The sequence below is a fragment of the Patella vulgata genome, chromosome 3, assembly GCF_932274485.2.
Source record: "Patella vulgata chromosome 3, xgPatVulg1.2, whole genome shotgun sequence".
Taxonomy (NCBI): Eukaryota; Metazoa; Mollusca; class Gastropoda; family Patellidae; genus Patella; species Patella vulgata.
Window position 1 is genome coordinate 74,206,746 of NC_065881.2, and position 26,020 is coordinate 74,232,765.

The window sequence follows — 26,020 nt, forward strand, 5'->3', positions numbered from 1 at the left end:
TAGGACAGAGTTATCTCCCATTTGTTGATAAACATTCGTCAGCTGTCACCAATGTATTACTTTGGCACGTGCTGTAATAATTGATTGTTTACTGTTGACTCTATGTGGCACACGTTTCAAGCAACCGGTGAGTTAAAATATATTTAATATCGCGTTTGAACAGAGAAAATGTCAAGTATATGTTACTCTTAACCCAATCGAATTTTGGAAATTTGGTGTCGCTTTGTCTTCCTTGATCGAAATAGCAGACGAATGGGTGGTTTCAAAACCATTATTCTTGTAAAACACTACAACGTCTATTAGTGTTTACATGTTGAATCATGTGATTACATTTGAATTGCGTATTTATTATACGTTACATTACTTTTATTTCCATTTCACCATTTGAATATAGGGGCAAAAATATATAAAAATAGAAGTGCATATTTTATTATTTTGAAATATGCCCCGTTTATTGGTCGATAAATGACAATCTATGCAGTAACGTTATAAACAAAGAAGTCACAGAGAAAAGGCGATGTGACACGTAGATTATCGGACTAAAAGACAAGCCGTGTAAAGCATCAGCTTCCTGAAAAATCAGCGCGTTTAAATAACTGCCTGGACAAGAAACTGTAAGCAGATTGTTAAAAGTAAGCAATATTTTTTAAGTGTCGATTATTGTGGCTCGTGTCATTTTTTTTAAATTCAATTGACCCACTAATATCTAACTAAATATAGCATGGTTGTAGAGCTATACCTGATAATATAATAAAGATCGAAATCATCTCGTCGACTCAATTATTACCTATTGCATACATATTATTAAAGCTTACATATTTTTTTGTTAATCGACTTTTCCAAAGACACATTATTTAAACGCCCAATAACATTAGACAGTTACATATTACGATATAAATCATTCAAAGCATGCTTTAAGATTCACGCCTTATACTGTAACTTATTTTTAAAAAATGCTTTCAAATTGCATGTGGCTCACAAAGGCGTAATTGTATGTGTAAAGTAATATAATATGATATGTATTCCAAGATGCACGCGCTGATATGAAACAAGTGTCGTATACTCATAACCTAGGATAGCCTTCCTTGATTGCATTAAATTTACAATTTAACAATTCAGAAATATTATTGTATCAATTAAACGTTCGAGTTAGTTTGTAGGGTTTTATAATAATGTTTTAGATTAAGCCCAAGAGTTTTATGAAATGCCATGCTTTAGTTTGGTCAATGTTTGATTGCATAGCCGGTCGAAATGGATAGATTTCCCATTTACAGTTACAGATAATTATACTGGAATCATTTTGTGCTTCAAATATTTGAATGGTACAGGGGTGCTTATTTGTTGTTGTGTGTAATTTAAATGCTTCTGATTTAAACGATATGGACCTAGGACAAACAAGTTTTAAACGTCCATCGGTAGTACTGTGGATAACGCACGCGCTTTAGATGTTTATGTATGTCATTGAGACAAGCCGCGTGGTTTCGATCCAAAGCACTTTGTCTCTAAATTCAATTCAGTTACTGTCACTTTAAATTAAGTCTGATATGCTGTGATTAAAAAAGGGAGTCTTGTTTGGTATTCTATAACATCGTGTATACTCATGTAGGAAGTATTTTTTTAATGTTTGAAACAATGCTTTACTCAACGTGATTCAGACTTCTGTTTCTCTTTTTAAAATATCAAATATCCCATTTTCTCACAGCACATTGACCTATGGGGTTCAAACTCTAAATCTTGTTAAATAATAATAACATACAGCTGTTTAAATACATGTCTGTTTATGTTTACATCTAGCGCAGGAATTTAACTTTTAAATCAATTCACGGTGGTTCTTTAAATTTACCTAAATTTGTTGTTTATATAATAGCGAAGATGAGGTGGATTTAAAGTGGCGTCCGTGGCACAGCATCATCCAAATATCAATTCAAAACTGTTTTACAATGCATTAAATGTACAATGTATAAGAAATTTTAGAAAACATGTTTTTTGATCTTTGACAAACGAGGCTCGAGGTTTAGAATGAAGGTTCTGGTGTTAGAACAGCATTCTTACATTATTTATTTATCTTAGGGAACATGTTCCCATTGAAACACGTGAACTAACATTTTACCTATTATAGTATTTTGGTTTGAAACAAAGTGACCCTAGCGAGAGTGGACCATAAACCGAACACCTTTTTTCTGAAATAATTATTAGTTTTCTAGGACATGAATTCGAGTAACGGATGTATAATAATGGTAAAGACATTAAACATATAAGCTACGTCTACACTAGCAGCATTCACCGTCTACACTAGCCTTTTAAATCCCGGTTTTTTCCTAAAAGCCGGCTTTTTCAATTTCTCAATCGTAAAAGCCGGCTTTTTAAAATCCGGCAATTATTGAGGGATTTTTCAAAATCAAAAAGCCGGCTTTTTCAAAAAACCGGCAATTTTATGTGTGTAGACGGTAAATCCGGGATTTATCAAGTACCCGGATGTCATTATCTCTGCAAAATTGACTGAAGCCGATGGCGTAATAAATAAACCGGAAGTTCCACAAATAACGAAGGTCGGTGTTCATCGTCTTTTTCCGTTCAGTCAGTGTAGACGCTACACTTGAAAAAGCCGGGTTTTGAAAAAACCGGGTTTTTAAAAAGCCGGGTTTTTCAAGCCTAGTGTAGACGAAGCTTTATTTGATAAATATTGCCAGGACATGTGTTGCGGGCTTATCCGCATGAAGGAGCCTTTAGACACAGTTTAACGCGAATTATCATTCGTTCCATTCAAAATACATTTTATAAACAAATGTCGACATATCGATCTTATAATAATTATATTTGTTAACGAGCGAGGATAAAATTTCCACCGCTTAAAATCAATATGAAACAACCTTAAAACAAGCAGACCTCGACTATACATTGTTGTAGAGGTATAATATAGTTTTATAGCACGTGCTGTATAGAACAGACAGACATCTGGTAAAACAATCTAAGTCTAAGGTAAATATTATTGAGAAATATTTCTGTGTTCACCCTTTTTTTGTGTAAGATATGCAAATAATCTTGGGAAATCAATAAGTACTATCTTCTCTTTTGAATCGGATACATACTCATTGTCTGGTAAGATAGACCCACGGGTTGTAAATTTTCAATTATGTTCATAAAAAAATATAGCTGTATTTTCGATAAGTATGTGTTTGCATACAATATGAAAATCCCCCATGTGGAAATTGTAGTCTAATGATTGTCCAATACATGTGCCAGTAAAAGAAAGAATAAGAGATCCATATTGAACTGTTTTCATTGTTACATGAAATTCCGTTCCGCTAAGAAACATTCTAACAAAGGGCGTTGATGAAAATTTCAAACAATATTTCTGTCGCCTCTATATTCAGGTTTTAAATTTTTAATAAGGCTGCAACAACTTTTGATTTAACTGGAAGTTAGTATATTTACAATAAACACCGAACGCTAACTGCCAAAGAATTTTGTATGTCCACTATCGGTTTTTGAACGGTGAACAATTTTTCGTATCATCCGAACGACTATAGATACTTCCATTTCAGCTATTCAGGCGCTCCACAGAACACGTGGAAGCCGGGCTTGAAACACCTCAAAGATTATTCTGGATCTATTCCGGATGCTTGGCATGCTAGTCTAAGATAGTGTCCTATCTAGACGACCCACTCCCTTTAAATATAAACGGTATTGTTTGAGAGATGCCGTTAACTGAAATATGATATAATTGACCATTCTTGTTACTAATTCATATTTATTACACCGGTATGGAGGTATTGATATCTTTAATTATACTATATAGAAATATGAGATAGGATGATATTCCATCTAACAGAACAGTTCTAAACTTGTATGCCTAAACACGAAACAGTTTATTGTAAATGCTTTATCTGTTGTTAATTGGAATTTTGTCTCTCGTTAAAGCGGAACTCTCCAACAACCACCGTATCTGTATATAGTAGCATAAACTCCGGGGGCCTGATAACGAACACTTTGCGTGTTTGTGTGATAGAGTTTTGGTTTTAAATAGGCCTACCTTGTGTGAATTGTCAAGTATTCGGTGAGTTTACAATAAATATTTTGATTCATACAAACAAATTTTTATAAAATACACAAATATTTTAGATACAAAAGTATTTTGGAAACTGTTGACGAAATGCTTCAAATGAAAAGCATAGATGTTCTAGAAAGATCAAGCATACTTGGTGTGTAGTGCGTTAATTCATAAATAACAAGGACAATATAGTTTGGGCGTGGATTTTAGAAACTGATGCTTAATAGCAGAATAATTAACATCTTAAATCTTAAAGAGGTGGATGCAGATTTCACATACCGCTAAATCGCTAATATTTGGGACGTACAAATTGGCACAAATGGGTCGCAACGGTAGTATTTATTGAACATGCTCTCCAGATAAGAATATGAAGTCACTGTTTGACATGACTTGTGGAATATGCCTAACCCCATTCTTCGAGTCGCTTGTTACAAATTTTGCTGAAACGCATTATGGTACACGATTCGTGTACCAATCGTAAAATGTTTATTTTGTCTTAAATATTGGATATCAGATGCCCATCTTTTCCCGGTAAGATCAAAACACCAATGTTGATTAAAATTGACAACTAATTCGTGTTTTCAATGTCGAAGGTTTTGGATGATATTGAGTTAGAGACTTAGCTACTTTAAGTATCGAAATTAAAAATATGACGATATACAATGTAGCCTATATATCTAACTTTATTGAGTCGTTCGCAAATGACTGCTAGATTTACTTAACAGGACTGGGACAAACGTCTACACCATTCTGTCACGTCGAATTTACCAGTTTTATTCACTAAAATATGTCTGGGGCTATCCTTTATGGAGGGACTGTTCCTTTGTTGACGTATGGAATTGAATAGGCCTACTTCATTTTTTACAGTGTAGGATGCTGTTCGTGTTGAGTTACTTTTCTCATATTGTATTATTTTTATTCTGAGAGATTTTATTATAATGACGGGATGACATTTAAACTGACTGTGAACAATGGAGCCAGTTTTAGAATATGTGTTTAAGCTGTTAGTTTTATACTGCATGTTATATTATAAAATCAATACCCACAGGAGTCGTGAAAACACAATAAAAGAACGCAACATGTGGACAGTTTTAGTTATAGACCGATTTCATTTGAAATTTGGAAAAGAAATGAAATGAATTTAATGGGGTTTAACGTCCTACTGTTCTGCTCCTAAACTGGGCTAATGAAGACGGGCATATGCCATAGTGTGCTATGTATGAGGGAAATTTTGCACGGGCAGAGGCGCTACGACCTACTCTTATATCGAATTCCAACTGCCTAGGGATATTTTACGTACCATCCGAAAGACTGGACAGCTGTCCTTGTCAGGCCTTCCGTCCTGCATCACTGACAAGGGGAAACCACGCCGGAAAATCTGGATGAACTTTCTCGGCCAATGGAGGACAGGATCGAACACCCGACCTCCAGGCTAGCGAGCCAGCGTCTTATCCACTTAGCCACGATTTGGAATGATCTGTTGGAGGATGGGACCTGATGTTAATGGAAACATGGAATCTTTCTTTGGAGGAAGGGGACCGAACAATAATGGAAATTTCGAATGATCCAATTGCGGAATTGACCCGATTTGATTGGAAATGTAGTAAATTTTAGGAAGGACGCGATTTTATTGGAAATTTGGTATCACCCGTTTGAGTAAAGGACCCGATTTTATTGGAAATTTGGAATAATCCAATGGAGGATGCGGGGGCACAATATTGGATCTTCAAAATCGTGCGAAATATTTTGATACCAGGATTGTGGGTTAGGGTTAGGGTTAGGGTAAGGGCTAGGAACCTTAGCCTAACCCTAACCCACAATCCTTATATCAAAAAATTTTGCACGAATATGAAGATCCAGTAGCCTATTGTGCGATGCGGGGACCGATTTTATTTGGAATGATCCGTTGAAGAAGGGGGGGGGGGGGGTGGATGGCTGAATGGTTAGCGTGCGCGCGCTGTATCATAAAGTCTGTCATTGAGTCGACTGGCGTGGTTTCGAATCCCCGGTTGTACGTGACAAGGAGTAGGGTCGCCTGTCCAGCCTCGTGGGTTTTCTCCGGGTCCTCCGGTTTCCTCCCACTGCTAAAGACCCCTATGCGCAAGCGAATTATTGAAATAAAATTAAACCATATGTTAGTCCCGAAATGACCTAGTTTGGTGTCGAGTGGACGTTAAACCCAATTACTCTCTCTCTCTCTCTCGTTGAAGAAGGGGTCCTCTTTTATTCGAAACCTGGAATGATCCTTTGGAGGAAGGAGTCCGATTGTATTGGCAATAATTATTTGGAATAATCCATTGAAGGAAGGAGCCCACATTACAGAACAAAAGTCGACCATAGACACTGTACCTAATCTGCTTTTCAAAAACACAGTACGATAATACAAAGTTTATTTGAGGGCTTAAAACGGAACGTTAAAAATACGAAATAAAAATAAAACGAAACGAAATATTAGTAATATACATGAGGACTGTATTCATTGCAGTTTGGTAAAACAAAGAGTAAACAAAGACCATAGACAAGTTTACCCATTGCGTGGCCAGGGATTGCTGTATCTGTTAACCTCCCAGACAGTTTGCAAGCCATGGCATATGAATCATCCACGGTTATTGTTTCGAGTCGCCGATGCACATTGGTATTAAGAATGAAAATAGATTGACTTTCGTCCCGTGGGATAACATTGTACGCATGTCCTATTATGAAGAACTATGATGATTAACATTTTCTCATCGATCCTATTCTATAATTTTATATCTGGCCGGATCTAACTAGGACTAAATTAATATTAATCGATGTAAGCCATACGATTAATCTTAGTTAAATACTAAACAGTTCAATATTCATACAGTCGAAATGCCACATTGGACACAGAAATTCAATTGACTTTTTTCACCAAAGTATTTTTCTAAATTAAGTCATACATGCACCAGAAATAAGTAGATTAAGCCTTAACGAGGTACTAATCAATTAATTTGCGTAAACTGTTAAAGATAAATTATGGGAGATTAGATAAAGAGCTGGCAGTTCTCATTATAATAGTTAAAAACTATAGATAATGCAAAGGGAATTTGATGAAAATTATAAGTCAGATTGATCCACTCTGAACCGAGAATTTAGCGATTGAATTTTCAGTCTAGCCTCGATCATCATTACTAAAGTCGGTACGATAAAAACATAGTCTCGATTATCCATTTCATGATTAAATCATGAATGAAAATTGAGCAGCAAATCGGATCTTTATCCAGTAAATAGCCATGACATCGAGAGTTGATTATGATCTGGATAAGTTAATTAATGTCTAATTAATAATTTAGATAACATTTCAGGCCTAAATAAAGACCTGCAATAGGCAGATTTAGCTCTTGCATAATGTATGTTTAAAAGTTGACCTTCTGTACGTTATTATACAATATATAATAAAATGTGGTTAACGTTATAAAAAGGAACCACAGTGGCTAATTGAGTAAGACGCTGGCTCGTTAGTCGAGAGGTCGCGAGTTCGCTACCGATGTTGGCCAAGAAAGTTCATCGGGATGTTCCGGCGTGGTTTCCCCTTGTCAGTGGTGCGATACGGAGGGCACGAACAACCGTGGTCCCATGTACACATTAGCTTGCGCGTAAAAGATCCTTTGGCAGTTGAAATTCGATAGCGCCGCTGCCCGGGCAAAATTTCCCCCATAGCACACTGTATGGCGTATGCCCGTATTCATTAGACCTGTAGGAGCGTTAAGCCCACAGTTCATTTCATTTCCATTTCGTTATAAAAAGATGACAATGTCCCTCCTCTTAGTACCTTGACTCCTTTTTTCTAAATTGAATCAGGCATACGCCAGAAATAAATAAGATTTAAAAAGGCACTGATAATCTAACATTTGATATTAATTTTTTCACGTTACAATACTAGTGGTAATAAAGTACTCCCCCCCCACCCTTGGCTGGGCATTATACTGTTTAGACCACGGAATACATACGAATATTTTCATATTAAAACACAATGTCCACGTCTTTGCTTTTGATTATTTTATTTCAAACATCAAACTTTTCACCAGCAAATTTAGTATTAAAGATTTTTTTTAAAAAACCTAGAATTAGTAACGTCGATTTTCAAATTGGCGTCTATTTTCTTTTTTCAAGTTCAAAGTTTCATTGATTCTGAATGTGTAGAGAAGAAATTTGTTGAAGATGGGGTGTGATTTTGTTTGCTATATGGATCAATTTGTTTTATAAGTAGGTAATTATATGAGACTATATTATGACTAGTCACTCCGTTACAATCATTAACTCACTAATGACAGGTTTGTTGACACTCTTTTTATCTTATATTCGTGACTGCTAATCTCAATCTAAAAACAATTTCCCCGGGTTGGTGTCATCTAATACATAATTAAACGTTTACAGTTTAATCACGTTATACATTTCAGTTATCTTTTCCCCAAATCGCTTTTTGATGTGTGTACTGTGCGATCGTACTGCAAAACGTACGCATAATATACGACCGTAGAACACCGTATTTGTGGTACTGAAAATTAACGTTCGCGTCATACGGGTACAAATTTTATTTTTATCGGACACTAGTTGTGGTATAGTTGTACTGGGGGCTCACACTGTCGGTCGCCAAAGTCGCAATTTGCGATAAAAATATGTAAGTGGCGATTAAAATTTGATTTTGGCGATAATGTTTTGCGGTACTGGCGGTTCTTTTTTAGAACTGGCGGAAAAAAAATCTTAAAATTCTAATCGTATTTATCCTGGATCAACCATTATTGAGTGTCAATCACATGGCAGGATACTATAAATTAATCAACAGGGGCCGGTTGCTCAAAACTAAGTTATTTTAACGATCCGTTAGAGTTTAACGGATCGTAATCTTGGTAACTTGTCGTTTGTTAACAGTCTGTTAAATTTCTGTTGCTGGAAAGTCAATTTCATTATCCATTAGCTAACGGATTCATTAAAGTTAATCCAAGAGAATACTGTTTGTTCATTGGCTGAATTTTTTTAATTTTTGAATTCAATGTACATGTATAACAACTTCATAGAAGTTAGTATTAACAAGAAACTGAAGACAGTGAGACAACTAACTGTGCAGTCTGTTCACAAAACTTGATTAAAGACATTTTGGCATAAATCTGTAGGAAAAATTATGGGATTTGCACTACAGAATTATGGAGCCATTATTTCCTACAGGCCACCAAAATGGAACCCCCTAGAATGTTCTATAGAAAATTGCATAGGTACAATGTAATCTATGACTTTTTGCTACAGCCAACTAATGGCATCATTAAAAAGATAACGGAGACCAACACCTCCGTTAAATATAACGCCAAGTTAACTACACGTTAAAGTTAACGGGGCTTCCAGCAACAACCTTTCTCTCCGTTAAAGTTAATGATCCGTTAACTCCATGTTAACGGATCGTTAAAAGATAACAGAGCTTTGAGCAACCGGCCAATGGCCGATAATCCGCATCGCGTCATTGAGTAATACTAATCAGTTGTGTTGGATTAATGATTAGTTGATTGATAATTGTGGCTTCATATATAGTACGTCATGTAAAAAATACCAGCATGCCTATCGGATATCATTAGTTAATTATTATATCATCACTAGTTGAATAGTGACGATTCTTGAGCGAGAAATCAGTTCGCCATCTGTATCATATTTACCGTCGCCAAGTGCGTAAGCATCTCTTAACAAATATAATTGAAATTTATATCATTCTATCAGGGATTCAGATTCTGATATATTCACACTACCTGAAAATAACAATAGGCCCATTGTGCACGCAACACATAAATGTATAGAAAATTGGCAATCCTTAGATGAGATTTGACGTGTAAATACTGAAAATATATTGTGCAGTACAGTTATCAAAAAGACTAAAGTCTGATCTTATTAAATCCAAACTTTGCTAATCTATTATGGAAAGACAGAATTTTAAAGTTGTTGTATATTGTATTGTATATATCGGCAATTGTTTTATAATACGCCTAGCTGAGACATAAAATTGTTAGGTGTTGTCTTTTTTATCACACACTTTTGGCAGATAAAATATTTCAGGGATGCAAGACGGAGGGCCTGAAAAGGACAGCGGTCGAGTCGTTCGGATGGGTCCATCCCTTGACAGTTTGAATTCGATATAAGAGTAGGCCGTAGTGCCGCTTCTCAGGCAAAATTTCTCTCATAGCACACTGTATGGCATATGCCCGTCTTCATTATCCCAGTCCGGAGCAGAACAGTAGGACGTTAAACCCATTTCATTTTCATTTCTTGTCCAACCACCCCACCCCCTGCCCCCGTTATTGTTAGCAGGAAAAGTAGAAAGTCCAACCCCATTTTATTTCACAATGGCTAAGTGAGGAAGACGCTGGCTCGCTAGATTGGAGGTCGCGGGTTCGCTCCTGGTGTTGGCCGAGAAAGTTCGTCGGGATTTTCCGGCGTGGTTTCTCCCTTGTCAGTGGTACATGGCATAGGGCTTGGCAAGGACAGCTGTCTAGTCGTTCGCATAGGCCGAAAAACCACGATCCCATGTACACATTGGTGTGCACGTAAGAGATCCCTTGGCAGCGGAAATTGATATAAGAGTAGGCCTTAGCGCAAAATTTCCCTCATAGCATACTGTATGGCGTATGCCCGTCTTCATTAGCCCAGTCAGAGCAGAACAGCAGGATATTAAACTCCATTCCGTTTCCTTTCCATATAGTTGTACCATATATACGTCCTCTGTACGTCAAGATTGTATATTTCAAGTACATGATAAATGTGATCATGCATCATAATATGACCAATTGAAAGATATCACCAACAGTGTCTTAACAGGATGATATATAAATTTTATTAAATCAGTTTTATTACACAAAAAATCACCCGCTTTAAAACCTTCAAGTTTAGGTTTATTATGCGTGTTTGCTGCTATTATTTATGGATATTTTATCTAATGTCAAAATGCTGAAAATGTTCCACTGTTTAGACCGTCATACATCTAAATTTATACACTTAATCGGTTATAATAAAGCTAGTTTTTTCTGTGGCGCCGGTTGGATTTGTTGAAATACGTGGATGGATTGGTTAATGATTAGTTGAATACAAGACGCGGATTATTGATTTAACATAATCTAAACGACATTGTCAATTAGTTAATTACACCAAACGAGCATGGCAGAGGCGTTAAACACTCGCTATCATTCATTACTCATCAACCATTAGAAAGCATTCAAGGGTCAAAGGGCGTATGTATATTTATCAATTTATGTACGAAGCACAGGCCAATGTATATCTCCGCGGAGTATATTAATCGAGATGAAGAAGCGGGGAGAGAGAGTGCGCGCGCTTGAGTGAGTGAAAATAATTCGACCTTCAAGTTGAATACTGCACGAGACATGATACTAGCTATTTATATGTAGAGTGTTTTGTTGGAACGGTACCAGATAGTTTTTGATGGTTCGCTTAGGCGCGTGTAAATAAATATATATATAACGAATAGACAATGGAAACGAATTGAAAGATTATCTATATCCTAAGGTATTGTAATTCAGTTTTCTGTATCTTTTTTTTTATCTGGAATCGTTGAAAGATCTTTAATTAATCTGTATAAATGTGGTTGTTATTGATATTCAGACGTTTAGATACATATATTCTTATTCATGCTAACGGTTCCAGGCATGCTCAGTTATGATTATTCCTGGCAGAGTTAGTATAACAGTAGTAGGTATATCGTATACCAGTCAATCAATAATCTTTTTTAAAAATCACTATAGAACATTTATGAATAATAGATGAAACCATTTTGATATATTTATTTAAAAGGGATACACTATACAATGTATATAAGCAAAACAAATCATTAATATTAAAAAAAATAAGAAAGGACTTCTCATCAGTAGGCCCCTATTTTACAGGTGAGCCACAGTGACTCGGTGAGTAAGGCGTCAGCTCACTAAACGGGTTCGAGCCCGGTGTATAATCTTTTCAGTGGTGCAGGATGGAGAACTTGGGAAAGAAATAGTGTCTAGTCATTCGGATCGTACAAAAACCGAGATCATGTGTATAGCCTACCATTGGCAGCAAAAGTTCCTCCATGTAACAGTGCATGGCGCATGGCCGTCTTCATTTGCCTGTTAGTGCAGAAAAGTAATATGTCCAACATCTTTAAATTTCGATCTTTTAGAAGCATTTAGTAACTGGATAGAGCAATAAACTATAACACATACTTATGGAAGATCAATTACTGATTTATTTAGGCGACGTTTCGAAGAGTATTCTCTCAACATTTTCAAGCATGTACAGTAACATATTTGTAGGGCAATTATGTATAGACAAGCAATAACAACAAATCATAAACCATGCATGACAACAACAAGATCAAAGGCATGAAAACAACATGATCAAAGGCAAGGTGCATACGAAGGATTAGTGAGACCACTGATAATTGGCATAATTAACATTGGAGATATTTCATTTCCGTGCTAGGGAGGAGAGTTTTTGCGACATTTTCTCTAATATTCTTCACCAAATCTTGTTTTACGTGTCACGCAAAGTAGAAACGACCCAAAGGTTTAAAACATTAATGTTATTTTTAATCTGGATATTATTAGCCTATAGAGAGGCGAAGTAAGTTACCATACCCATAGTAACATGTGTTTTATTGTTTACCATTTACGTCACATATACCATATAGTATGTATGTCATACTGACTAAATATAAAGTCATTTTGCATGTCCGGTAACAGCCACTCTACTGACAGAAATAAACATTGCCCACGATATGTTTATTATGATTCACCATGTTTGTTATGGTGCGCGATACTAATTCCACAGTTAAAAAAGGGTTAGGGTTGCACTGACACAGGTAAAAAATGGTCAGGGGTTAGGGATGTCTTTTTTTTTATCATAGCCCTTATTACATAAAAGTGACATAGTAATTATTGGTTGCTACGTTAACCGGTATATAGCTGTAAGTACGAAAGACGACGAAAGTGTCCTCCTATATGTAACACCTTATAGCACTTCCCGTTTTGAGTAGACTAATGAGAACTGTGTGTATTATCAGTTAAAGGTATTGTTTTACTGATATTGATTGCAATGTGCTTTATATCTCACACCTGATTGATATGCGAAAGGTTTTACCAAAGTTAGACGGTAAATGTCATAGGTTAAGATACTAGTACCGGAAGTGAGTGATATTGAAAGCAGATTAAGAGACACGTGCATCACATTTTCCATCAACTTTATATCAACAAGTTTTTGTTATCTTGATATTATTAAATTACCGTCAATGCATGTTGATCTACATTTAAAAGTTTAAAAAAAACCCTAAAAGCCTTTTCAAACCTTCGACACACATCTTGACGTCAGATCTGCGTACAAGAAAATATTCCATCTTGGAAAAACGTCAAAATTATATTTCCCCAGGGGTTTCTTGGGTTTATTAATTTGGGGTGTATTTTTTTCAAATGGCTTTTATTGATTTCAAATGTCAATTCCTATATTTAAATTAAGTTACATAACGTATTATTTAGAGAGTAATTTGATATTTTATAACAATATATTATCTTGGTGTGATTATATTGATATTTAGAACGAAACAGAAATGGAGTTAGATTATAGAATTACACAGTCTGTTATCAGATCTGTATACAAGTATATAATATTACTATAACACGGAATGGTGTTTGTGAAAAAAATGATGAAAGTCGGGTATGGTGCACCATACGAGGTCTAATAGCCGTTCGTTTTCTCTTCTCTTCTCTTGTCTTTCTCTGGCGGTAGCCGAATGGTTAACGCGTGCGCGTTGCATCATAAGATCTGTCATTAAGTCAAGTGGTGTGATTTTGATTTTCCGCTTGTGCGTGACAATGAGTAGGGTCGTCTTCTAACCTCGTGGATTTTTCTCCGGGTCCTTCTGTTTACTCCCACTGCTAAAGAACCCTACGCGCAAGCGTATTATTGACATAAAATTGAACGATATGTTAGGTTGCGTCGAAAGGACGTTAAACTCTCTCTCTCTCTCTCTCTCTCTCTCTGTGCGGGGGATAATTTTCGGTTGTGACTGGCATCAGCTGTCCAGCACCGAAACTGGACGAATCTCGCGGGAAACCACTGGGTTATTCTAGACGAACATGTTTATTGGGTTGTTATTTTTTAAATTTAACGTTTGGATTACCGATAACAAGTTCAATGTGTTCACTTTAAATGCGTAATTTTCTTGAAAAGAGACACTTCCTAGGTAACGAGATCGGTGATTATAGAAAATCTTCGAAATTTTTATAATTGAATATTTCTGGTACGGAAGACATAGAAGTATCTGCATCGTTCTCTGTCTTATCTATGTAACAAAATCCATATTGTTTTCTTGTTATCTCTGTACATGTAATGTCAGGGGTGTATTTTTTTCAAATGGCTTTTATTGATTTCAAATGTCAATTCCTATATTTAAATTAAGTTACATAACGTATTATTTAGAGAGTAATTTGATATTTTATAACAATATATTATCTTGGTGTGATTATATTGATATTTAGAACGAAACAGAAATGGAGTTAGATTATAGAATTACACAGTCTGTTATCAGATCTGTATACAAGTATATAATATTACTATAACACGGAATGGTGTTTGTGAAAAAAATGATGAAAGTCGGGTATGGTGCACCATACGAGGTCTAATAGCCGTTCGTTTTCTCTTCTCTTCTCTTGTCTTTCTCTGGCGGTAGCCGAATGGTTAACGCGTGCGCGTTGCATCATAAGATCTGTCATTAAGTCAAGTGGTGTGATTTTGATTTTCCGCTTGTGCGTGACAATGAGTAGGGTCGTCTTCTAACCTCGTGGATTTTTCTCCGGGTCCTTCTGTTTACTCCCACTGCTAAAGAACCCTACGCGCAAGCGTATTATTGACATAAAATTGAACGATATGTTAGGTTGCGTCGAAAGGACGTTAAACTCTCTCTCTCTCTCTCTCTCTCTCTCTCTCTGTGCGGGGGATAATTTTCGGTTGTGACTGGCATCAGCTGTCCAGCACCGAAACTGGACGAATCTCGCGGGAAACCACTGGGTTATTCTAGACGAACATGTTTATTGGGTTGTTATTTTTTAAATTTAACGTTTGGATTACCGATAACAAGTTCAATGTGTTCACTTTAAATGCGTAATTTTCTTGAAAAGAGACACTTCCTAGGTAACGAGATCGGTGATTATAGAAAATCTTCGAAATTTTTATAATTGAATATTTCTGGTACGGAAGACATAGAAGTATCTGCATCGTTCTCTGTCTTATCTATGTAACAAAATCCATATTGTTTTCTTGTTATCTCTGTACATGTAATGTCAGTGAGATAAAATATAAGAATCAAATTAAACTTTGTTTAATACTTATAGGTATAATGTCACAAAGATAACACGTGATGTACAGTCTATATTTCAACCATATGGTGTATGTAAGAATAGAGCAAAGACACGGTGCCAAAATAAAGGCACGTTTTGATTTGAGGGTTTAAGTAACACCCTGGATACCTTTCGCTATATAATCAGGAGGTCCCGGATTCGACCCCGGAATGTTTCTCGGAATTTTCCAGCCTTGTCTTCCCATGTCAGTGGTGCAGGGTGGAGGATCCAACAAGGAAAACGTCTAGTTGTTCGGGTGGCATATAAAACCGAGGGCCAATCTTGCAGGGGCCTACTCGTTGGCGTGCACGTGAAAGAACCCTTGACAGTTGGAATTCGACTGCCCGGGCACAATGTTCCGCACTGCATACTGCATAACATCCCACTTGGTGCAGAACAGCAGGACGTTAAATTCCATTATTTGCCAACGTATAATGAATATACCTTTGAACCACCGTACATAATGTACTGTTAAAGCTGGTTGCTGTTAATATAAATATATAAATGGAGATTATTTCCTGTGAAATAAATTATGAACATTTAAAAGCTTTACGATAGTTTTATATAGATAACACTGATTGACGTCATACTTGATACTGAATACAGTTCCTCTATGTTATGGTAATATTTCTGTTGGTAGACTGCCAGATCTCGGTGCCATATTTCCCTGAGAATTATTTCGGAAGTTGTATAACTACCAGATATTATTTATGTTTTTATAAATATAAAATATGTAAACTATATATTATTACCAAGTAAAAACATATAATAAAACGGAGATCAGCTTTTATACTCTTTACTATAAACACCGAATTACCAAATGTCAGTAGGTGTATTATATCTCTTAGGCTATGAGGTTCGACCATAGTTTCATTTAAACATACATTATGCAAGAGCTAAATCTGCCTATTGCAGGTCTTTCTTTGGCCTGATATGTTATCTAAATTAGTTGATCAACTATAGACAGCCTCGCTAGCCTGCGATCTTTAGTGGATTATGAGCTGATTTACTGCATAACTTTCCTTCACGATTTAACGATTAAATGGATAATCCAGACTATGCTGTTTATCGTACTGACTTTAGTAATGCTGATCGAGGCTAGGCGGAAATTTCAATCGCTTAGTTATCGGTTCATAGTGGATCAGTGGGAATCAAATTTTCAGCAAATTGCCTTTACATTATCTAGTGAGAACTGCCAACTCGTTATCGAATCTCCCATAATGTATCTTTAATACAGGTACATTATGCGTTGGGGGATCACGTGGCTAAGTGGGTAAGACTCTGTGTCGCTAGTCTGGAGGTCGGGTGTTCGATCCCTGCATTGGCCGAGAAAGTTCATCCAGATTTCCCCCTTGTCAGTGATGCAGGACGGGGGGCTTGACAAGGACAGCTGTCTAGTCGTTCGGGTGTGACGAAAAACCGAGGTCCCGTGTACACATTGCCGTGCACGTAACAGATCCCTTGACAGTTGGAATTCGATATAAGAGTAGGCCGTAGTGCCGCTGTCCGGGCAAAATTTCCCTCATAGCACACTGTATGGCATATGCCCGTCTTCATTAGCCCAGTTCGGAGCAGAACAGTAGGACGTTAAAGCCCATTACATTTAATTTCATTTCACATTATGCGTTGTTTGTTTTTGTTTTTTTTTTTGTTTGGTTTTAGGTTTTTGTCAATTCTACAATCAATAAATGTTAACAACAAACTACAACAAATTTTGTTTCACACGTTAACCAACAGCATTGATATACAAAAGTAATGGCAAATCAAGTATATTCTGTCTGCACGACACAACGTTATAATGTTGCTAACTTAAAGGACCTATCCCGATAATATTCTGGGGAATAAAACTGCTTAATTTTGTGTTAAAACTCCTTAATAATCCCGTACCTAAGGGCCGAGCAACTAATTCAATATTTGTGATATGTTTTCAAACAACTTACACCCGTCAGTCTTCGTCTGGAAATGGAGACTGGTGCCCCAAGCTGTATTATGCGGTGTCTAGATAAAACCAGACTTTTATTTTATAAAAACAATGTGTAGGTGAAATTTACCTTTCGTTATCCAGTACGGCACATGGGTCATTCACTGTATAAACCTCTAAAGGAACGGCGATAGATTACCAGGTCATCCAACGAAAAAATTGACCAAAAATCTTAAAAGGGTTACGTGTTCGGATAAGCATTTTTGACGGTCACGTCCAAACAACTCAATATTTTGAGCTGAAATTTTGAGATAAGGGTAAATACACCATTCCTCTGTATTTTGACGCTTAAATTTCATACGAATTCAGACTTTTATTTTTGAGACTCTATTCATATCGGGATAGTCCCTTTAAACCAATTTTATATTTGAATTTCATGAAGCGCTCACAAAATGAATTACAGTATTATCTTATTATATTATAAATATATATTCCAGAATTGTGTCGAGTTTGATCAACACGGATAAATATTTGTACAACGTCAAATAATCATTATGTTAAATATATATTTCAGTTTGTTGGTATTAGACTTTGTTTGTGAACAGTTTTTGTACAGCGTCCGTCCGCCATTAATTAACAAGATAAACTTGGCTGAACTTCCTGAAGACCAGAGAAATAAACAGTTCAAATAAAAGACCGTTAGATCATCCAACTTGATTGGACGCTAAGATCAAATATTCTGACGAAACTGACCCGACGGACAAAAGATGGCGACCCTTGACCTATGTTGGTAGCAGGGGACCATTACATCATTGTGTGATTATGGGACGTCTGTGGTCAGTAATGGCGCCACGGTGTAAAAGTGGACGTCTGTTAAAGCACGTGAAGTTATAACAGTATTAGTCGAATGAACACGAGGCGATTGAACAAAGACCCTGATATTTTGACGTTCATTGGAAAACTAAAAGGTAGGAAAAATACGGTTTTTAGTATTTAATATCTAGATCGGTTCGAAACTAAGGCTTGAGGGGTTCAGTCAAAACTCAAACCCAAGACCAACCGTTATCATCCTATTCTCTCAGGAACGCTACCTCACCCTTTCACTCTCTGTGATGCTTCTGATTATTGCCATAGTGCAGAAAATGTGGACACGGACCAATATCCATTAATTCCAACTGTTATTGCCAAGGGTTCTTTTACGTGCCCGTCATCGAGTTTAAATGGTGTACCCCGGTTTTTCGTCTCATCCGAACGACTAGATGCATGTTCCTTGCCAGACCCCTTGTCCTACGCCACCGGCAATGGTAATTGCCATAGTGCTCTTTATGTTACTCCCCATTTCAAATGTGGAAATGTAACACATCTTAAAGGGTTGTTAGATGGTCTATAGTTATACCGTTGGATAATTATTTCATCTAATAGATTAACGGAGTCTGGGTTATTTTGAACATGAAATTAATCACATTTATTTTCTTGTTGAAAGTTCTTACGGCTTTTTAATGTCTATATTTTAGATTTTGGGACCAAATCAAAAGAGAGGACCAAGGTAGCAGCTATTGTCCAGACACACGCTGGCTTGTAATGGTTTATGAACTTGTGAAATCACCACGTTAAGTCACCATCAACATTTTAACGCGCACTTCCTGATCTTATTGACATGGTGTACCATAGTTACTTAATCTTTGATGGTCAGGCTATTATCTCACTTATTTAATAAACTTTGACCCTGTTTTAAACTGAGGTCTACATGTCGATGTCCGACGATTAGCATCAAAGGAGCTGGCGATTGATAAGCGTTGAACTATTCGCAACTATTTGGAATTTTGTTGATTGAATAAAGTCAAGGATTTTAACGATGACGTGAAGATTTTCTTCTGTGGTTGTGCCAAATGATCTTGCCCTTGATTCCATACTGTGTTCTTACGCTTGTGTTCCTTGTGTAGATATACACAGAATCTGTTCTGAATATTCCGACGTTTGTGTTGCTAAACATCCAAATTGTGTACACGATGCCGACCTTTTTAGATGAAGAGTACCTTCTCTTTGAAGCTGCGAAATTTGGCAAAGAGGATAAAATCCGAACATTAATCTCTAACGGGTGTCGGTCAAACACGTGCGATGGTCAGGGTAGAACGGCGTTGCATTGGGCAGCAGAATACGGATACCTGTCCACCGTCTGTCTTTTGGTCGATTCCGGATGGGAAATCAACAAACAGGATCATAAAGGTCAAACGCCATTATTGATCGCGTGCAATTGTAGACGGGAAGACGTAGCCATTTGTTTGCTGAAGTTAGGAATCGATGTGAACACCTGTGACGTCAACGGTAACACTGCCTTACATAGAGCCGTTCATTTAAATCTAGAATCTCTTACGTTGCTTCTCATTGACGCCGGATGTGACATCAACGTTCATAATGATTCGAACTGGACGTCATTACACGAGGCAGCAAGAGTAGGAAATGAAAACATCATTCGAACGTTGTTACAACGCGGTGCTCAAGTCAACACTGTAACGAAAAACAATATGTCCCCATTTTTATGTGCAATATTTTATTACAAAATAGCACCGAGAAACACATATCAATGTCTAGATACCATACTTAAAATGTTTATAGATTCTGGGTGCCAACTTAGCCAAGGTGACAAACAAACCACGCCATTTTCAGCTTGTATCAACATGGACAACAGTTGTATCGCAGCTTTGTTATTATTTCACGGAAGTGTGGTAGAACGGAAAGGAAAGTTTAGTAAAAGTATTTTAGTTGAGGCGTTTACTCGTTGTGAACCGTTTGTCACCAAACTTTTAGTAATGAGCGGGTACCAGGTGTGGCCAGAAGAGGTCGACCAATGTTCGCGACGAATTCCCGCCTTTTCCAGGTCGTTCCTACGTCTAGCGGCACCGGATATAGATACTGGAAGAGGGCGAAATGAGTTAATTCCGTGGTTACGCCACCGATCCCAAAATCCGTTCAGTCTATTGGAACTGTCTCGGCATGCAGTTCGAGTAGGCTTGAATATTGGAACCGGTGATACCTCAATAATAAACAGTATTAACTTTTTACCTATTCCCACTTTTCTCAAGAATTTCGTGGCCTTAGATGACTTTGCAAGCAGTTTAACCATATAAGATATAAGTCCCAGTGGAATTTGGTATGGTATTTGCAAGCCTGGACATAAGGCACCAGGTCCTGTCATAGACATTTTCAGGCACAAGTTATCACACAAGGTATATTATTATAACATAATTTTATTATAATATGTTGTATGGTAATTTGTGTCTGACGATGTCTATGACGGGTGCCTTTTTTCCGGTTTTGGGTGTTTGATTAAAATCTAAAAAAAAAAAAGAAATTCTGACGATAAATCAGATTGGCCAAATATGTGGAACACATCGTTCGTTTTGGGTTGACCAAAATATAGCACACACATGTACCCACAAGACACCAGATTCGTATTGGTATTTATGTAAACCACAATTATATAACTAAATCATATAATGAAGGCTACGAAAAACAAGCCTAAATATGAGAGTTATCTTATCCTGGACGACGATCCAGTAAACTAAAAATGGCATCGTATAGTGAGTGGTACATACGTGATACCCACATGAATCTGTAGCAAGTTGTCGTTTACTGTATTGTCCTAGTCAGTATAAAGGCCCATCTGTAGTACGCTAGAGTAGGCACAGGCCTACACACACCAAGAATTATTTGTTGACGACAGTCTGTTTGAGCAAACCACAAATCGTACAACATGGCCACCGATTGTCTCTGTCACCTATTTCTCGACGCAGGTTTCTTGTCACTGAAGAAACGACGATAGTATGTCGATGTTTATGGAAGTTTTGGTTTGGACAAAACTAAACGTAGTGTCCGTAATCAAAGGCTTACCCAAACAATCCTAGTTACAAAAGCGTGCATTATTTGATAGTAATAGATTGTATGCTAGGAGCGCACAACCGACGACCATTGATAATTCGTCAGTGATGAAACATCGTCTAAAATTCTTAGTGTGTGTAGACCTTTAATGTAGTTTTTATCAAGTGTGTGTAATAGTCGTTAATAAGTTAAATTAGATGTTTCCGAAACTAATGCCACTTCCCAGTGCAATCCATTAGTCTATACGATGAGCAATGTTTTGATGTAATTTATAATATTATGATATTACTGTGTAATTATCAGTAAACGTGATTTAATGTGAATGTAAGCGAATGTGTATATCTGTATGTGTATATATATAGCATCTGTATACAGGCCCGTAGGGCCAGTGAAGGTTTTAGTGGGGGGGGGGGGGCGCACAGTCTACAGTAGGATTTTTAGAGCTATGGTCGGCAACTTTTTGTCAGGGTGGCAAAACATTTTTTCAGCCTCTCTCCCCCACCCCCCCCGGCTACGGGCCTGTCTGTATATTTTACTGATTAAAGCGTGTACGGTATTAACAGTGGTGGTACAAGAGGAAAGTGGGGGGGGGGGGGCGGAGAACGCGTGCCCTCCCTATCCGTAGGACAAAAAAATTGCTGGTTTGCAAAGGCGTAAACAAAAATGTCTTTTCATTCGAAGCTAGCCATCCAAACAATTTAAGCCAGATTCCCCATTTTCTTTTTTATCGCCCCCAACACCATCAATTAATCGATGCTAAGGTGTGATTGTGATTTACACCCCCCACCCCACCCCCACCCCACCCCACAATATACTTACAAGTCTTGGCGCTGCCACAGTATTAATTTTACTACTTGATGTGTAGGCTATGGTGCTAATTATTTTGATTGTTTTATCTTCTTTTTTTGACGGTTTTTGTCATGTATGAATGTGTAGCTTTTGAATTCCTTGGTGTGAAATAAACATCAATTATATATTATAGTAGTTTTTCTTTTACCCCAATATGGACGTATACATGCTGCTGAAATTGTTCAATGGAACCTGGTAAACACTTTTCGATTGCAAGTCTTTGAGATGCCTTCCTGAGTTCTGGCTTATGAAGATGGTGCATGTTAATGTGTACGAACGACTAGACACTGTCCTTGCCAGGCCCCGCTGGCCGAGGACCCGAGACCGCATGGTTAGTCAGTAAGCGTCTTACTCACCGAATCACCACCGAAATTATGACTGGTCAATAGTCCGATTAACAACCAATAGCTAACTGCGGAACAATATCATTACGCTTTAAACAGAGCTCCAAATTTATTATGCCCAATTAACAAGTACCAAGCACAATATTGCAGACAAATTAATTGTGTGACAAATGAGGCTATCAACACGGATACAATGTACACAATACTGTATGGAGACGAACAATTCTTTCGCCGTTTTTAATACCTTAAATCACTGTCCAAAGTTTTAGGGAAGACCCCAGATTAAACGAAGGGGTGTCATGTTGCTGTACTTGGGATAGATTTGATTGAACGGGAAGAATAGACACACTATCTCAAAAACTCAAGTATCAGAAGTCAATACAGCAATGGCCAGAGAGGGATTTCTCGGGCCATTGCTTCGGGAATATGACAGGGTGGGGGCTATTTGAATAACGCCTTCATATATAGCGCGTGGTAGAATTTACTCTCGCCTAGGGCTAATATCCCTTAACACATGACGTCCGACCTACGCAGCACCAAAAAATCGCGGAAACGACAGAATACATGTTTCAAAAATGACCTAACATTTTATTCTTTAGAAAAAGTTTCTAAAATTCCATTTCATTTCTGAACAATCAGTTGACGTCACGTGTTTGTTTGCTACACGTAAAAGCATTCTGACGTCAAAAATTAAGAACCCCATCGTGCCGTAACGGCATGTAATATGGCAGCGATATGTCGCATGGAGATGAAACGCCGGAAACGCAGGGCGTTAGACTACCTGCTATCCAGATTGCAACAATTCCGGAAGTGAAGACACCGGATGTCAAACCGACGCCATCTGGAGGTCGACTTGAAGGTGCTTCTTCATCTTTTATTTATCGTGGCAACAAGCGATACCAAATTCTAGAATCACAGGGTTTCGTTGTGGGTAAAACACTTGGACAAGGATCTTACGCTACAGTAAAGGCAGCTTACGATGTAAACCGAAAACATAAAGTAGCCGTCAAAGTTATTTCTAAAAAAAAGGCACCCGAAGATTATTTAACAAAATTCTTACCGCGAGAAATAGAAATTGTGAGAATTCTCCGTCATCCGGCTTTGGTGACATTCTACCAAGTTATTGAAACAACCAGTAGATTTTTCTTGGTAATGGAAATTGCCGACAATGGAGATCTTTTAGAAGCTATCCGAACTCAGAAGCAGATTCCCGAAAATCAAGCGGGATTGTGGTTCAAGAGTTTACATGACGGAATTCTTTATATGCATGGGCGCGGAATCGTACATCGAGATTTAAAATGTGAGAATCTTTTAATAGACACCACCAACACTCTCAGAATTACAGATTTTGGTTTCTCTAGAAGAAATTTACGCGGGAAATTGGGCGAGATTATATATAGCGAAACTTACTGTGGTAGCTACGCCTACGCCCCACCAGAAATATTAAAAGGTATTCCATATAATCCATTTCTAGCTGAGGTTTGGAGCATGGGAGTTGTTTTATTTACGATGGTAAGTAACGAATTATTCGTTTGTAAATCTATTTTGGCAGCAGAGCAGGACTGGTGACTTTGCTGATAGTCAGCATGTTCCTGAAACAACGACTGCGAGTTTCACAAGCCATTGCTTGTTTACTTCACAATTCCCGAACTTATAGCTATGTTATCTACAGACACGTGAGCAGTAGCGTCCAATCAGAAGTTGTGACATCGCGATCTCCACGGAAACCTTGACATTGAATGAACCTTGAACTTTGCAACTCGATTATCACAAGTAGACATTTTAGCTTGAAACACCGAGACTTGGTATTCGCGACGATCGAGGAATCTGATAGGCTCACAAGTTGGGTTTGTACCCAATAGAAATTAGTGCTGAAATATATGTAGGGTATTACGTGAAGGCCATGCCAAGATGTACGTAGTAACAGCGAGATCAAGCCTTCTATTGAAGATGGGTAGTCAGGGGATTGGATACCATTTTGTCGTCCATAACAAGCTCATTAAACATACATTATGCAAGTGCTAAATCTGCCAATTGCAATTCTTTCTTTAGGCCTGAAATGTTATCTAAATTATTAATTAGACATTAATTAACTTATCCAGACCGTAATCAACTCTCGACGTCATCGCTAGCTTGCTATATTTACTGGATTATAGTCCGATCTGCTGCTCAACGCTTAATCATGATTAAATTTTAAAAAATGGGTAATTGAGACTATGTTTTTTATCGTATCGACTTCAGTTATGATGACCGAGGCTAGGCCCAAAATTCAATCGCTAAATTCTCCCTTTACATTATCTAGTTTTTAACTATTATAGTGAGAACCGCCAGCTCTTTATCTAATCTCCCATAATGTATCTTTAATTATAATATTATTGATGGGTTCCGTATACGGGATATGGTGAGCTAAATCTGATTGGTTTGAGGACTTCGTCTATAGTTAATATTTTTCCTCTCAGTGTTTAGGTTATGACAATCAATCACAGAATTTTTCTGTTGCTTTCAGTATCGACATCAACATAATTTTTATTCGAAAAAATTCCTATAAAAACTATTATCTAATATTTATAAAATCCCTTTATCGCGCATAATTATGTATACTTCCAGGTTTATGGTCGTCTGCCATTCGATGATTCAGATCACAAAAGATTACTGAAGCAAACGCAAGCGCGTGTTGTCTTTCCCGCCAAGTCGGATGTTTCTGAAGAATGTCGAATTCTCATTCTGAAAATGTTAATAAAAGGCCAAGACAGGGTTCCTGTCCATAACATAGAGCATGATAATTGGTTTAAAAAGGTATGCTTACAAACGGCGGACAAAATAGTGGGGGAGATAACCGTGAAAGTACCTACTGCAGAAAAAATTGATATAAATAATCAGAGTTCCGGAAAAGCTGGAGACCAAGGAATGTTTCTGGGTGTGGATGAACCTGGACAAATAGCTAGAACTTCGACAGCGAAAACTGTCATTCCCCAAAATGATGATTTTTAAACAGAAAATTTGGCATGGAAAGATAACTCAAATTGAATACGTAGATCTGATAAAGAGGAACTTCCATATTTTACCACAAAACAACTGAAGCTTTAATTAAAATTTAAATATTTACCATAATATAAACAGGTTTTTATGTTTGTACAAAATATCAAAATAGAAATATTGCCTATTGAAATCATATGGTATGTAAAATACACATTTATAAAACTGGTGCATATATCAGTTAATCTTTATAAGTATGGTTATAAATATTTGTAGTTGTTAATCAATTCAGAATTTTTCATTGACAGAGTATCCATGCTCTTCTTTCGTTCTTTAAAATAGAGTCTATTGTGGCGGATTGTTAAAACTTTACCCAATGCCAGAGATCAAACACGTACTAAAGAAAATCACGGCGGCGAGAATATTCATTCACTTTTATTCACTCACTCCGTTCGTTTGACTCCTCCCTCTCTGGCCGGATAAGCTACAATCTGATTAAAATACAGATCTATATTTCGTTTTGTTTTTTTTATACTTTCGATGGCCTACCCTACATGAAGATCTGACAAGTTGTAATGGGAGGCATTTGACACTATGACGTCAAACATTGATTAATCAATAA

At 37.2% G+C, this 26,020-nt stretch overlaps 2 protein-coding genes across 6 annotated transcripts; both read left to right on the plus strand.

Annotated features, from left to right (window-relative positions):
* The first annotated feature begins 16 nt into the window (after positions 1 to 16).
* On the plus strand, positions 17 to 22,208 carry LOC126814985 (serine/threonine-protein phosphatase 6 regulatory ankyrin repeat subunit C). 5 transcript variants are annotated; one of them, XM_050540488.1, is made up of 3 exons: positions 17 to 127; positions 17,925 to 18,318; positions 18,865 to 22,208. In XM_050540488.1, exon 3 carries the CDS (start codon positions 19,360 to 19,362, stop codon positions 20,476 to 20,478), a length of 1,119 nt encoding a protein of 372 aa, XP_050396445.1. In that variant the 5' UTR covers positions 17 to 127; positions 17,925 to 18,318; positions 18,865 to 19,359; the 3' UTR covers positions 20,479 to 22,208. The 5 variants fall into 5 exon arrangements, with proteins under 5 accessions (XP_050396445.1, XP_050396443.1, XP_050396446.1 ...); XM_050540486.2 differs by lacking the exon at positions 17 to 127 and adding an exon at positions 494 to 632; XM_050540489.1 differs by lacking the exon at positions 17 to 127 and adding an exon at positions 2,860 to 2,979.
* A 949-nt stretch (positions 22,209 to 23,157) lies between these two features.
* LOC126815116 (testis-specific serine/threonine-protein kinase 4-like) lies at positions 23,158 to 25,413 on the plus strand. The gene is made up of 2 exons (XM_050540657.2): positions 23,158 to 23,934; positions 25,030 to 25,413. Exons 1-2 carry the CDS (start codon positions 23,158 to 23,160, stop codon positions 25,411 to 25,413), a joined length of 1,161 nt encoding a protein of 386 aa, XP_050396614.1.
* Positions 25,414 to 26,020: the final 607 nt, after the last annotated feature.

Bases quoted from the DNA above. Each gene is read 5' to 3' on its own strand.
- LOC126814985 (XM_050540488.1), top strand. From the start codon at position 19,360: ATGCCGACCTTTTTAGATGAAGAGTACCTTCTCTTTGAAGCTGCGAAA.
- LOC126815116 (XM_050540657.2), top strand. From the start codon at position 23,158: ATGTCGCATGGAGATGAAACGCCGGAAACGCAGGGCGTTAGACTACCT. The intron at 23,935-25,029 runs GTAAGTAACGAA...GTATACTTCCAG, and splicing joins GAGTTGTTTTATTTACGATG to GTTTATGGTCGTCTGCCATT.